Genomic DNA, 16390 nt, shown 5'->3' on the forward strand with positions numbered 1-16390 from the left:
GACCGCAAAAGTTGCACACTGCCCCAGCAATGTGTCGCAGCATCAGAACAGCATCTTCTACCGCTGCAGTGCAACACCCACATGTGCCGTCAGTCAACCCTCTGTAGGTGGAACTATCCAGGTAGTGCTGAGCTCTGGGCAGTTTTGTGCTACAGATTCAAGTACATTAGAAATTGGTTTGAGGCTATGCAACTCATTTTCTTTAGTGCGCTTTTAGCCATCAAGAAAAAAAGACCATTATTCCCATCTATCGGTCTCGGATTCAAACCCTTGTTCTAGAAGCAAATGGGCAGTCGTACAACCCATTACGCCACCCAGTCCCTCTACTCATTCCTAAAAATAATCCACTTCTGCTTAATTAGTGTGACAATAATTATTTATTATAAATGTGAAGTATATTTTCTTGTCAAAATTGTCTTTGATGTGCTGTGGATTTTCAACACTAATTGGTAATATTTCTTTGGACAGATTTAAAACCGTTTCTCTTTGGGTGAGTTGGCCACTAGGACAAAGTGGAAACACAATCTCAATGCCAATGACCCCACGCATCGATCATTACAATGTTGCTCGCTGGCACACACAGTTACTGCACTGTGCTCCTCGCTATGTGCAATCTGCCTGCGTGTAGGCTACATATACATACGCACTTCAGATCTTAGCAGTTTTAGTCAACGGGTACATCTGTTGGCTGTTAGCTTTCTTTCCAAGCCTGTCTTTTCTTTCATAACAAAACTAAAAATTGGGGTTTCCTAACTTAACAAAGCTCATCAAGAATGGAAGCATTCAGTGATGTACAGATACCCTTTGAGACATTCTGCATTGTCAGGAGAAATAAAATGTCATAGCAAAAATAAAAATATGACTTTTGTGTTTAATAAAAACTAAATAAAAGGGAATTGGATATAATTTTGAAAAGGAAAAAATATGCAGGGCTATGGGGAAAGAGCAGGGGAGTGGGACTAATTGGATAGCACTTAGAGAGATCTTTCATAGGTACAGTGACCTTCTGTACTGTGTGATTCTATGCTTCTCTAAAAGCAGTTCACCTTACTAATTAACAGTTACTAATTACTTAACAGTTACTAATTTAGGAACATAAAATGCAAAAAATAAAAATCAGACAGACAATAAACTGCTCAGTCTGCCACCGACGCTCTAAGTATTGTGAACCTTTAGCAGGTATGTATTCCAGGAGTATGTCAAACAGCAAATATACAAAGATAACACATTCCAATCACCTAAGCGCACAAATAAACTTTGCCAAAGATGATGAAACTACTGCTCCTTTGCTGAAGTGAACCCAAGCAGATGAAACAGGATTGCAGCACTGGCAGATCAAGGAGCCTGGCATTCCATGATTCTGCAACTATGGCATCTGCAAGATTTGTGGCTCAAGATACCACTGAACCATTACCACTGATCAGTTGCAAAGCTCTGGAAAAAGAATCTATTTTTGTCCAAAACTGTCGCAATGAAAAGAATGCACAGAAGCTCTGAACGCCAACGATGGGCCCTGACTAGTAATCATTCCTTTTAGTACACACCATCATACGTGACACTAGTTAAATGCCGCCTTATGGCTCACAGTAATGGCAATGCTCTGTAAAACATGAGAATACTGTGGCGAAATTTGGCAATTTTCCTGGGTCTTGTCGGTTTCACCTCAAGTATGTTTTATTGGTTACTAGTCTAACACCTTGAATTGCCAAGGAACTGATATTTTTATATTGTAGGTTAGGGGACAATTTCAAGCTGGCAACATTTTTTTTCTCTTCCAAAGTTCTCCCTTTTTTTCCCTTGAATGTGATCTCAGCAACAGCCAGCACCAAGATAAATACCAATGAGGGAGGCCATTCTACCACATCCTCCTATAGAAATCTAGGATCCCCCTATCAATTGATCAAATCACCTACAGAATTGTCTCCATTATCCTACTCAGATCATTCCAGGCACTAATCATTCTTTGTGTAAAAGAATGTTCCTGACATCAGTCCTCAACTTGCCGTTTACATGTTTATACTTAAGTTCCCCTATCCTGCAGTCATATTTTAGCTTAAAAAAAGTGCTCCAGGTTTACCTTGTACATCTCTAAGTTTCCTTCTCGTTCACCTTCGGGAGTCCAAGTTTTTCTAACCTATGCTGATTTAGCTCAGCTCTATGATACTAGGAATTAGCCCTGTGGGATTTCTTTGCACTGCTCTCTAGGACTTGAAGGTTTCTGACTCACTGACCAGAATTAAATGATGCACTCAAGTGTGGCCTGACCAGAGCAATTTCTCTACAAAACAGAAGGCTGAGGGATGACCTGATAGAAGACTTTATGATTATGAAAGGATTTTATAGGGTAGACGTAGAGAAAAAGTTTCCACTTCTGGGGGAGACCAAAACTAAGGGCCATAAACATAAGCTAGTCACTAATAAATCGGGAATTCAGGAGAAACTTCTTTACCCAGAGAGTGGTTAGAATGTGGAACTCGCTGCCACTAGGAGCAGTTGAGGCGAATAGCATTGATGCATATAAAGGGAAGCTAGATAAATACATGACGGAGAAAGGAACAGAAGGGAATGCTGATAGGGTTAGATGAAGAAAGGTGGGAGGACACTTGTGTGGAGCATAAACACCGGCAGGGACCAGTTGGGCTGAATGGCCTGTTTCTGTGTTATACATTCTAGGTAATTCTATGTAATGTACAGTGTCAGCACAATAGACTTTTACTGTAGCTAGTTCAATGACATTCATTAATGTGTCTCCCATTCTTGCTTCCAAGGTGTAATACTGTATTTAATTTCATCAACATGGGTCAGCCACTTACAATTTTTTTCTAGATTCTTCTATGATTCATGATTCTTCTGTAGTTCCTTGTCTATCTTGTTAGAGTTGACTCCCCCACCCCCATTCCTCAGCTCAGTACTATCTGAAAATTTGTACAAATTGCATTTTGTTTCTGAATCCTGACATCACTCTTCTGACTGGTTCCTCTTTTTCAGCCAATTTCTCTCTAACCCGTAGGTTTTAACATGGATACCCCACTGACTTTCATGAAGAATTTCATCAAAAGAATTAATCGTCAGCTAGTAGTCAAGGAGAGGGAACCCTTTCTGCGTTTTCGACCTCCTTAGTCCAAGAACAGCAAGGTCAATTTTAGCTCCCCAGCTGCTGCCTTGTTTGAGATCAGCAAATTCAGCAAAGACCAGCCACAGCAGCCTGGGACAGTCTTGGTTTGAATGGCAACGTTCTAGATGGTGTGATGCATTTATCCACAAGGCCATCAGGACACCCAGCACTTCTTGTTTCTACCCCTTTTGTTTTATATATGTGTGGCAACTGTGGCTAATGTTTATTACTCTGGGGACTTGAGCACATAATCCAGGCTGACACTCCAGTGCAGGACTGAGGGAGTGCTGCACTGTCGGAGGTGTCGTCTTTCGGATGAGATGTTAAACCAAGGCCCCGTCTGCCCCCTCAGGTGGACGTAAAAGATCACATGATACTATTCGAAGAAAAGCAGGGGAGTTCTCCCCAGTGTCCTGGCCAATAATTGTCCGTCAACCAACATCACTGAAAAAACAGATTATCCTGTCATTATCTCATTGTTGTTTGTGGGACCTTGCTGTGCGCAAATTGGCTGACGCGTTTCCTACATTACAACAGTGACTACACTTCGAAAGTATTTAATTGGCTGTAAAGCACTTTGGGACTTTGAGGTTGTGAAAGGTGTTATATAAATGTACATCTTTCTTTCTTACCGATGACCTTTCTTGCATTCGTCAGCATTTATTGTAACTTTAGCCATTTACACACTTGTTTTATAAGCCAATGCCCTAACTGGTAGCGTGGTCTTAGACAAGCAGCAGGGAGTGCTCTGTACTGGTAAGAGGCACAGTTTTATTTTGGTTAAATGCCAGTGACAGACTTGGGGACCCACTAGTATTGCCTCTACCAACAGATGCCTAAGCTTTGTAGACTTGGGTAAGTGGGGCGTGTCCTTATGGGGAGATGGTGTGAACTCCATATCAAGCAAACAGGAATTCTACATGTCTGGATTTTGCAGCAGCTTAGTTTGAGGACTGGGTGGTTTTCCACGTCAGACACCTAACCAACCAAAACCAAAACTTGATAGAATACAATTTTATTGCTATCTTTTCTTGTACAAAAGGTGGTCAACATTGTAATTTTTTTTTTAAACTGTTCATATCTTTTTGATTTCTTACATAATCGCATTATATAATCTGAGGGTCATCACTCTGGAATAAATGCCAACAATTTCTTTGCATATGAAGCAATTATGTGCTGACAGGGAAACCTGATTTTCAGACACTACCTGCCAAATATGATTGCAGTTATGTCTCAATCAATTTCTGCGAACTTTAGCGTTGTTTCCATCGCACTAAGGTTCAACGCTGCACGTAAAGAGAAATGCAAATAACCCACAAAAACATTGTGAGCTTTTCACTACATTTTAATAAATGAATTTCCTTTGCAGTCCTCACTGTACACATGTGCTTAGCATTCTTAAAATGTTGCCTTTCCTCAAAAAATAACATCCTACACATTGTTTAACCAATGTCCAACAAAGCACAAGAAATAGAATATACAGAAGGTAGGTTACTTCCTTGTGATATTTAAAGTCTGTGTCACCTGCTGTAACAACTTTGTTATATAGCTTTTTTAACATACAAAGAAATCTTCCCTAGGTGCTTCACAGAAGCGTAATCAGACAAAACGGATGCCAAGCCAAAGGAGGAGATATTAGGAGGGGTGACCAAAAGCTTGGTCAAAGAGGTGGGTTTTAAGGAGCGTCTTAAAAGGAGGAGAAAGAGACAGAGAGGTTTGGGGAGGGAATTCCAGAGCTTGGGGCCTGGGTAGCTGCCAAAGATGGGGCAAAGAGAGGGTGGGATGCAGAAAAGGCCAGGGTGGGAGGAATGGAGAATTCAGGGGAGGGCTGGAGGAGGTTACAGAGGTAGGAAGAGGTGAGGCCATGTATGGATTTAAACACGAGAACGAGAATTTTAAATCTGAAGCTTTGAAGGACCTGGTGCCTCTGTAGATCAGGATTAGGTACAGGATAGTATACGGGTAGCAAAGTTTTGGATGAGCTGAATTTTACAAAGGATGGGAAGTCAGCCAGGAGAACATTAGAATAGTCGAGTCTGGAGGTTGCAAAGACATAGATAAGGGATTCAGCAGGTGGGCTGAGGTGGGGCAGAGGCAGGCAGTGTTATGGTGCATCATAATCTTAATCATGTGGACAGTTTCAGGAGATTGCTATTAGGAAACTGCTGCCAAGGACAATTAATACTCAATGCAGACTTGGGGGTGGGGCAAGAGCAGAAAACTCAGCCCCTAGTCTTTACAAGGTCCCTAATTCTGTGGAGCAGGAACATTGAAGGAGATTCTGCTCGGTCTTTCCCCTTCCACTCTTAAAATCAAATAGAAAGTGCTTCAAGTATACTCAGTACACCCATCAAGGAGAATTTTCTCCAGCAGTCAGTCATAAGCCAAATGTCTTGCTGAAATTAGAACCCATGCGTCTTTGGCTGGTCACTAACAACTGAAAATGATATTCAACTTACACAACATGGAAACTAGAACAGCCTAAATGCAAAAACGATTACATCTATTAACACATGAGGAGAGTGATTGTCAATTTGCAGGGTACGACTGGCTTAGATTTTTCTACAGTTTACAGGGAGGCCATGGTTGAGAATGGGAATGTTGGAACCAGGGTTTCTAAGCTGGTTCGAGTGGAACAGAAAACAAGGGGGCTACAATTCTGCCTGCACAAAAATGGAAAGGGACAGTACATAGGCAAACTATCAAGTGAAACTCCGTGGGGCAATTTGTGCATTTGATCTGCATGAAAAAGTTTAATACAGAATAAAATCAAATACGGTTTAGTTCTATGATGGAGCTTTCAATTTTGCACGTTGTTAATTACTCAAGGTAAAATCAGTGCCAACCTGGGACTATATATATTGCAAGCTGAAAAGTTATTTCACAATTGTACAATCCCAAATATTAAAAAATAATAGTGGTATGTAGCTTACTAACTGCCGATTTACTTTCATAACAATCTTCGCTTTCATACGTTTACAGTGTCAGAAATTAAATTTGAACCAATCTGTAATAGGATGGTTCAAGTGTGCTATCATAGAGTGAACAAATCACAAAGAACTTAAACTCTATTCCCCTCTAATAATGATGGAGCAATGCCCAACACCTGGCCCCATATTCAAAAACAAGAACTGACACAATTTTAGTGGAAATAATTGTGTTTTAAGATTGCCAAACCAGCAGTTTATTCTATTTTCCCACAGAACTGTCACTACACCACTCGAAAAAGGTAATTCATGATGTGAAGTGCTTTGAGACTATCCCGCATGAAAGGGTGCTACATAAAGGCCAGGTCATTAGCTAAAACAAAATATACTCCAGATTTGAATGGGAGTTCAAAATGTATTTTTGTGTGTTCATGATTAAATTACAGGTACTGTATTTTAAATAAATCAATCTTAAAAGTTTCAGTAGCTATAAGAGATCAGAAGACTCAATAGTCCACCATTACAAGCAGTGAAGACCCACGTCAGCATTGCAGAGATGGGTCTTTAGCTTCTTCCAGACAAAGCTCCAAGCAGAGTTTTATATATATATATATATATATATATATATATAGAAAAGGGCACAGTTAATAATAACCAGTAAAAACGATGCAAGTCATCAACTGCAATAGTACTTTGCCTTCTGCGCCTCCTTCTACAGAACCTTCTATACCTGACTTCTGCCACCCCTTCCACAGCTCCACTTTCCCATAGCCCAGTCCCTCTGGATTGTTACGCAACACAGCACTTTAACAAAGGAACAGAATGCTGTAGCATATGTGCATAAGATACAGTGTTAAAACACCAACTGGAATTTAACCAGACAGTAGTTCCTTTGAGATTCACAATTACCCAATTCACTGATTACACCACAAGCTTTCTAAAGCTGCAGTATTCCAAACTAATTAGTATAAAGTGATTCAAATGCCCTTCAGAATTCTAATACCCCATCATCTCCATTTCAAATGCAGTTCACTATTCTGACAGCAGTAGAGAGTGATGTGAGAATTAGGGCTGATTAACATATCTGTGGATGACACGTACACATTTGAGTTGCGCATCTAAAAACATACCAAACTACTGCACACACTCCGTAATGGCCCAGTCACTGTACTTCTAGTTCTATATCCTAGATAAACACATAGAAAATGGAAAAATTCAGCTATAGGCCTGACAAATAGTTGATCAACCTTCACTTAATACCATACATTGGTATTACGGGGATAGGGCGGGGAAGTGGGACTAGCTGGATTGTTCTTGCATAGAGCCGGCACTGATTCGAAGGGCTGAATGGCCTCCGTCCGTGCCGTAACCTTTCTATGATTCTATTAATACCTTGGTATGGAGCAGCCTCAGATACATAATGTAACCAGTGAATCCCATCCAGTGGCTCTTGCAAGTTTGCAGCCAGAATTGCAGCTGCCATGGGGATGGACTTTCAACCAAAAGTTGCCAGGTACGCCATCGTTTTTATTTTCATATTTACATTGCTGCAACAAGCAATGGTGCTAGCTCCCAAGTAGTGCAGTACAGCAAGGGTCCATAACAGTGGACCAAATTCTGCAGGGGTTCATCCCTAACAATTGGATAAATCTGCAAGCTGAAAGTTCAATCTGTGGTAGACTCAAGTAATGCATTGCACGTAGACATTTAAGAAAAAAACTGTTAACAGATGATCTATTACAAAAGGCTTTTTAAACCACGTCCCCAATCAGACTCTTAAATCTCACCTTTCTATATCAATGGCACTAACTTGTGCTCTAGAACTAGCCGCGCCTCTAGCCAAGCCGTTCCAGTACAGCTACAACACTGGCATCTACCTGACAAAGTGGAAAATTGCCCAGGTATGTCCGGTCCACAAAAAGCAGGACAAATCCAATCCAGCCAAGTACCGTCCTATCAGTCTAATCTCAATCATCAGCAAAGTGATGGAAGATGTCGTTGACAGTGCTATCAAGCAGCACTTACTCACCAATAACCTGCTCGCCGATGCTCAGTTTGGGTTCCACCAGAACCACTCCGCTCCAGACCTTGTTACAGCCTTAGTCCAAACACAGACAAAAGAGCTAAATTCCAGAGGTGAACTGAGAGTGACTGCCCTTGACATCAAGGCAGCATGTGACCGAGTGTGGCATCGAGGAGCCCTAGTAAAATTGAAGTCAATGGGAATTGGGGGGGGAAAACTCTCCAGTGCCTGAAGTCATACCTAGCACAAAGGAAGATGGTAGTGGTTGTTGGAGGCCAATCATCTCAGCTCCAGAACATTGCTGCAGGAGTTCCTCAGGGCAGTGTCCTAGGCACAACCACCTTCCCTCCATCATAAGGTCAGAAATGGGGATGTTCGCTGATGATTGCGCAGTGTTCACATCCATTCGCAACCCATGCCCGCACGCAGCAAGGCCTGGACAACATCCAGGCTTGGGCTCATAAGTGGCAAGTAACATTCGCATCAGACAAGTGCCAGGCAATGACCATCTCCAACAAGAGAGTCTAACCACCTCCCTTTGGCATTCAACGGCATTACCATCGCCAAATCTTCCACCATCAACATCCTGGTGGTCACCATTGACCAGAAACTTAACTGGACCAGCCACATAAATACTGTGGCTACAAGAGCAGGTCAAAGGCTGGGTATTCTGCAGCGAGTGACTCACCTCCTGACTCCACAAAGCCTTTCCACCATTTACAAGGCACAAGTCAGGAGTGTGATGGAATACTCTCCAATTGCCTGGATGAGTGCAGCTCCGAAACACTCAAAGAAGCTCAACACCATCCAGGACAAAGCAGCCTGCTTGATTGGTACCCCATCCACCACCCTAAACATTCACTTCCTCCACCACCGGCGCACAGTGGCTGCAGTGTGCACCATCCACAGGATGCACTGCAGCAACTTGCCAAGGCTTCTTTGACAGCACCACCCAAACTCACAACCTCTACCACCTAGAGGGACAAGAGCAGCAGGCGCATGGGAACACCACCACCTGCACGTTCCCCTCCTAATCACACACCATCCTGACTTGGAAATATATTGCCGTTCCTTCATCGTCGCTGGGTCAAAATCCTGGAACTCTCCACCTAATAGCACTGTGGGAGAACCTTCAACACATGAACTGCAGCGGTTCAAGACGGCGGCTCACCACCACCTTCTCAAGGGCAATTAGAGATGGGCAATAAATGCTGGCCTCGCCAACGACGCCCACATCCCATGAATAAAAAAAATTACAGGCTGCTGAGACAGGGATTATTTAACTTCTACTGCAGACTTCATTAGTGCAAAAGAATTTATTGCACTCTCCCTCAGGCTATAAAGTGCTAAGATTACAAATAATTAAACTACAATAAAATAGTAAAAGCCTGACGAAAGTATTAAATGTGTCCACTTTATGGAACTATTGTCCGACACTGTTTCAAGTCTAAGCACAATGAATTAAAAGGAGCTGCAAAAATTACGAACATTTCATAACGGAACAAGTCCCATACGAGATTAAGATTGTACATCAATTATCCTGTACAAATTAGGACTCTTCCCTCCTCCTAACACCTACTCCCTTTTGCTTGTGTACACCAAGTAGTCCCCAATGAATAAATGTCTTAACTTATTAAAGCTGCACTGACGTAAACTTCACAAACAAAACCTGCTCTTTAGGTACTTTCGCCACAAGACCTATTCCAATTCAATAGATTTGCTTTCTTCTAAACAGCAGGTATGCTCGACAAACAGTCTTATTCAGTGGTGGACTCCCACTCAGCACTGGCAGCAGTGGGAGGTCAAAACCACAACAATCATTTTAACCTCACGACCCCACAGCAGGAATTCTACACTGTACCATACCTGGTTTGCTTTCTTTTTACTACTCGTTTTGCACAGAAACCAGAGCACAGACCAACTATTGTGTTCACCAACAGCTCGTCTCTTCACAATTTAACCGCAGTGGGAGATCATCATTGATATTAATTACAAACACCGAATGTTCCATCCCATCCCAATGCCCCTGAGAAAGTGCATCGGCGCTGGTCAGAAAAGTCTTACGGTTTCTCAGCCATATTCTGGCCTACATCTCATCTCAGCAGCGAAAGAGTTACAGGACTAACCTCTTTTTTCCCTGTGAATTTCCTCAAGGAGATGTTCTTGCTTTGCAATTTGCTCTATGAAAAGCTGGCTCTCGGATTCCTTGTTCTGCGCGAGCTCCTTCAGCTGCCCTCGACACTGCCGGAGATGGCATCGCAATTTGAGCTCTCGTCCGTCTCGCTCTTTCATTTCTTCACACAGCCACTGCAGCTTGGTCTAAAGAGTGATATTTTTAGTTAGTTTCTTAGTACCACTTGTGCCCAATTCTGATCCAAGTCAGTCGGAACTTTGGGACGGGGAGGAAGAAACAGGAAATTGAGATCATGCTAATTAGCAATTATATTCACATTTAGCTTGAGCTTTACAGGTTACTACAGTGCCCCCGTCACTCCACTGCATTAGATGGATTGCTGTAGAGTTTGAGGCCATAAATTTACACTCCCAGAAGGCAAGCAAACATATTGATCAGCCCACTTTTGCAAAAAAGTTGGTGAAGGCAAATGTGATCTGACCAAAGACCAGCTTAAAATGTCTGCAACATACAAGATGCCTCACATTTAATCCAAAATGGATATATTCTTGAAGCCTATAAAATTAAATTCTATTCCAGGAATGAGGGAAGGTTGTGAGCTGGAGCTTTGAATGGGAAGGTCCCCCACCTTATGTCGAATTGCCTTATGCTTCCCTCCCCCTCTGCTATTCTGCTCCTACCATTCACACATCCTCTGGGTCTCTGATACACCTTTTATTTCTCTAATTTCTCTCGTTATTGCCTCCTTTTTTTTTGGACCATTGTCGCTTCTGGCCTTTAATCGTCTCCTGTCCTCCACCGAATCACAGACCAATCTTTTTTTTTACTCCCCACCCCAGTTTTCCTGGCTCTGATCCTCTTCATCTGTAACATCTCCTGTTTCTGGCGAAAGATCATCGACCTGAAACGTTAAACCTACTTTCCTCTCCACAGATACAGCCTAAGCTTCTGAGTGTTTCCAAGCATTTCCTGTTTTACTTTATGGATATATTCACTTGGTTATTCAATAGAATTTACTTTTATAGACTTCATGGTTCTATGTTTACTACTACACGTTTAAACCTTGTTATACCTGCTCACCCACCCTGATTTTTCTACCTACTAGTTTTCTAACACTAGTTTGGAATATTTTCTTACCAAATTTGTATCTGTTCACATAGAATCATAGAAGTTTACAACATGGAAACAGGCCCTTCGGCCCAACATGTCCATGTCGCCCAGTTTATACCACTAAGCTAGTCCCAATTGCCTGCACTTGGCCCATATCCCCCTATACCCATCTTACCCATGTAACTGTCCAAATGCTTTTTAAAAGACAAAATTGTACCCGCCTCTACTACTGCCTCTGGCAGCTCGTTCCAGACACTCACCACCCTTTGAGTGAAAAAATTGCCCCTCTGGATCCTTTTGTATCTCTCCCCTCTCACCTTAAATCTATGCCCCCTCGTCATAGACACCCCTACCTTTGGGAAAAGATTTTGACTATCTACCTTATCTATGCCCCTCATTATTTTATAGACTTTAATAAGATCACCCCGAAACCTCCTACTCTCCAGGGAAAAAAGTCCCAGTCTATCTAACCTCTCCCTATAAGTCAAACCATCAAGTCCCGGCAGCATCCTAGTAAATCTTTTCTGCACTCTTTCTAGTTTAATAATATCCTTTCTATAATAGGGTGACCAGAACTGTACACAGTATTCCAAGTGTGGCCTAACTAATGTCTTGTACAACTTCAACAAGACATCCCAACTCCTGTATTCAATGTTCTGACCGATGAAACCAAGCATGCTGAATGCCTTCTTCACCACCCTATCCACCTGTGACTCCACTTTCAAGGAGCTATGAACCTGTACTCCCAGATCTCTCTGTTCTATAACTCTCCCCAACGCCCTACCATTAACGGAGTAGGTCCTGGCCCGATTTCATCTACCAAAATGCATCACCTCACATTTATCTAAATTAAACTCCATCTGCCATTCATCGGCCCACTGGCCCAATTTATCAAGATCCCGTTGCAATCCTAGATAACCTTCTTCACTGTCCACAACGCCACCAATCTTGGTGTCATCTGCAAACTTACTAACCATGCCTCCTAAATTCTCATCCAAATCATTAATATAAATAACAAATAACAGCGGACCCAGCACCGATCCCTGAGGCACACCGCTGGTCACAGGCCTCCAGTTTGAAAAACAACCCTCTACAACCACCCTCTGTCTTCTGTTGTCAAGCCAATTTTGTATCCAATTGGCTACCTCACCTTGGATCCCGTGAGATCTAACCTTATGTAACAACCTACCATGCGGTACCTTGTCAAAGGCTTTGCTAAAGTCCATGTAGACCACGTCTACTGCACAGCCCTCATCTATCTTCTTGGTTACCCCTTCAAAAAACTCAATCAAATTTGTGAGACATGATTTTCCTCTCACAAAACCATGCCTCTCCAAATGCCCGTAGATCCTGTCTCTCAGAATACCCTCTAACAACTTACCCACTACAGATGCCAGGCTCACCGGTCTGTAGTTCCCAGGCTTTTCCCTGCCACCCTTCTTAAACAAAGGCACAACATTTGCTACCCTCCAATCTTCAGGCACCTCACCTGTAGCTGTCGATGATTCAAATATCTCTGCTAGGGGACCCGCTATTTCCTCCCTCACCTCCCATAACGTCCTGGGATACATTTCATCAAGTCCCGGAGATTTATCTACCTTGATGCGCGTTAAGACTTCCAGCACCTCCCTCTCTGTAATATGTACACTCCTCAAGACATCACTATTTATTTCCCCAAGTTCCCTAACATCCATGCCTTTCTCAACCGTAAATACCGATGCGAAATAGTCATTTAGGATCTCACCCATCTCTTGTGGTTCCGCACATAGATGACCTTGTTGATCCTTAAGTGGCCCTACTCTCTCCCTAGTTACTCTTTTGCCCTTTATGTATTTGTAGAAGCTCTTTGGATTCACCTTTGCCTTATCTGCCAAAGCAATCTCATATCCCCTTTTTGCCCTCCTGATTTCTCTCTTAACTCTACTCCGGCAATCTCTATACTCTTCAAGGGATCCACTTGATCCCAAGTGCCTATGCATGTCATATGCCTCCTTCTTCTTTCTGACTAGGGCCTCAATCTCCCGAGTCATCCAAGGTTCCCTACTTCTACCAGCCTTGCCCTTCACTTTATAAGGAATGTGCTTACCCTGAACCCTGGTTAACACACTTTTGAAGGCCTCCCACTTACCAGACGTCCCTTTGCCTGCCAACACACTCTCCCAATCAACTTCTGAAAGTTCCTGTCTAATACCATCAAAATTGGCCTTTCCCCAATTTAGAATTTTAACTTTTGGGCCAGACCTATCCTTCTCCATAGCTATATTAAAACTAATGGAATTATGATCACTGGTCCCAAAGTGATCCCTCACTAACACTTCTGTCACCTGCCCTTCCTTATTTCCCAAGAGGAGGTCAAGTTTTGCCCCCTCTCTAGTCGGGCCATCCACATACTGAATGAGAAATTCCTCCTGAATACACTCAACAAATTTCTCTCCATCCAAGCCCCTAATGCTATGGCTGTCCCAGTCAATGTTGGGAAAGTTAAAGTCCCCTACTATTACCACCCTATTTTTCTTGCAGCTGTCTGTAATCTCCTTACATATTTGCTCCTCAATTTCCCGTTGACTATTTGGGGGTCTGTAGTACATTTGGGGGTCTGTAGTACATAGTTAGTCAGGGTTGTATCCACTGGTAAGATCTCTTAATTTACTGACCAATGGAGGTTGAACCAGGGTAAACGCAGCGATGGCTGTCGAAGTGCACTGATTATGACTGATAAGAGCAAAGCGTGTAGAATTTTGGTCAACACCGTTCCTTGGGATGTAAACCTTTTTAAGAGGCACCAAAATTGAGGCAAGTCCGTCAATGATGGGCTCCGTTGGCCCATGATGGACTCAATTGGGGAAATCATCCTTGTCCAAGAGCCAATTTTAGCTTCAGCCAAAGGGGCTCAGCTGAAAGTTTCCCGTTTTACTATCCACATGTTTGTACAGTCAAAAGGGGCTTAGAAGAGGTTTAACTTTGCCCATAAGAGTGTTGAGGCAGGTACTCCATCGCTATGGTACGAGAGCCTCCTTGGTGTCTGTCAATGGTATCATTTCAGAAAGAGGTGAAAATACTGGTCTCCTGAATGGACAGTGATGATAATCAGCACCATGATCAACTGTAATGTGCTCTTGCACTCAAGAAACCTCTGACCTGAAGCATTTCTACTTATTTGCCCTTATGTTTACATTTGGTTTACTTTCAAAGAACTATTATTGGATAGAGACAGTGCATCATGTGAAGCCACCCAATTGATTTCTGGTGCTTTGTATTTAGTATTTGGAAGCAAGCAGCAAAAAACTTTTTACTTCGAGCAAAAACACCCAATAATGATACAGGTGTTTTTGCCAAAACTTTGAACCCAAACAAGTATGAAACCAAAGTTTCTATGTTAAAGGCCCTACATAAATGCAAATTGTTGTTATTTGTGCTCTATGCAGTGTGGGAAGAGAGAATACATTTTTCTCCAGACTTCAGAGAATATAAAGCTCCTGGTAAGATAGTGGACCCATCTTAAAATATGTGGAGTAAAGCTGATTGAAAATGCATAGAATTGGATTACTACATTTAAAAAAAAGTTAAAACAATCTAACGCTTTGAGAATAATAATTGTCAAAGGATGCATCAAATACATTAAATGGAAAGCTTTCTACTCATAATTATCCAATTGTAGTCCACCTTTAATATACTATTGCCTAACCATTTCTTAGCTAGCTGAACATCCTAATATAAATATATATACTGTGAAAATACTAGCTCAGAAGTGTCTTTTTTTGCTAGCTTTCCCCAGTGTTAAAGGCATCAATATTGAAATTTTAGGAGCAGCTTTGTAGCTTCATACTGGTTTTCATTTCTTTACCCAAGAGCTTGATACATTTATTTTCCGTAAAACTGGATTTGAACATCAAACTGGGAGACTAAGGCAGCAGCTATACTGAGCTACCTGTCTTAGCTTCAGTATCAATTCACGGCATAGCAAGGAAATAGTGGGTTCAACAATGGGATAGAACTTAACACAGCACCATTTTCCACTGTAAAGTTCCTTTCATCAAACTATCAAACATATGACTTCACAATACTAGCTCATCAATCAAAAACTCAAAGCAAATTAAAACACAAATTAAAAATTTCAGGTCAGAGACTGGGTATTCTGCGGCGAATGACTCACCTCCTGACTCCCCAAAGCCTTTCCACCATCTACAAGACACAAGTCAAGAGTGTGATAGAATACTCTCCACTTGCTTGTATAAGTGCAGCTCCAACAACACTCAAGAAGCTCAACACCATCCAGGACAAAGCAGTCCGGCTAGATTGGCACCCCATCCACCACCTTAAATATTCACTCCCTTCACCACCGGCGCACTGTGGCTGCAGTGTGTACCATCTACAAGATGCACTGCAGCAACTCGACACAGCTTCATCGACAGCACCTCCCAACTCCACGACCTCTACAACCGAGAACGACAAGGGTAGCAGGCGCATTGGAACACACCACCTGCACGTTCCCCTCCAAGTCATACACCATCCCAACTTGGAAATATATCGCCGTTCCTTCATCGTCGCTGGGTCAAAATCCTGGAACTCCCTACCTAACAGCACTGTGGGAGAACCTTCACCACACGGACTGTTGCGGTTCAAGAAGGCGGCTCACCACCACCTTCTCAAGGGCAATTAGGGATGGGCAATAAATGCTGACCTTGCCAGCGAAGCCTACATCCCATGAATGAATAAAAAAAAATTAAATTTTGAGCATGCAGCTAATGTGTACATGTACAAGTAAGGAAACAGAAAAAAAGCACAACACTACCGTCAGGGTTGAACAATTCAATACTCCAAAACAGCAAGCCATCACAACTTTTACCGAGTGAATTTTGTACAAGCAAACAGCTACTTGCCTTTAGATAGCACCTTTAGCATAAGAAAACATTCTAAAGAGCTTCACAAAAGGATGCAAGTACAACGGGCACCAAGCCACAAGAGGGAAAACTAGGAGGGGTGGCTGAAAGCTTGGTCAAATGGATGTGTTTTGAGGAGGTTTGTAAAGATGAAGAGAGCGGTTTAGAGAAGATCCAAACAGGAGGACCAAGGCGGCTGCA

General features: G+C 42.4%; 1 protein-coding gene across 5 annotated transcripts in view; it reads right to left on the minus strand.

Annotated features, from left to right (window-relative positions):
- LOC137326706 (centrosomal protein of 128 kDa-like) overlaps window positions 1-16390 on the minus strand; it is a 359621-nt gene that overhangs the window by 160133 nt on the left and 183098 nt on the right. For all 5 annotated transcript variants that reach the window (XM_067992037.1, XM_067992041.1, XM_067992038.1 and 2 more), the window contains exon 17: window positions 10192-10384. In XM_067992037.1, coding sequence (XP_067848138.1) covers window positions 10192-10384 — 193 coding nt within the window. The remainder of the gene's footprint in view (window positions 1-10191; window positions 10385-16390) is intronic.

The sequence above is a fragment of the Heptranchias perlo genome, chromosome 10 (genome assembly GCF_035084215.1).
Source record: "Heptranchias perlo isolate sHepPer1 chromosome 10, sHepPer1.hap1, whole genome shotgun sequence".
In the NCBI taxonomy this organism is placed as follows: Eukaryota; Metazoa; Chordata; class Chondrichthyes; order Hexanchiformes; family Hexanchidae; genus Heptranchias; species Heptranchias perlo.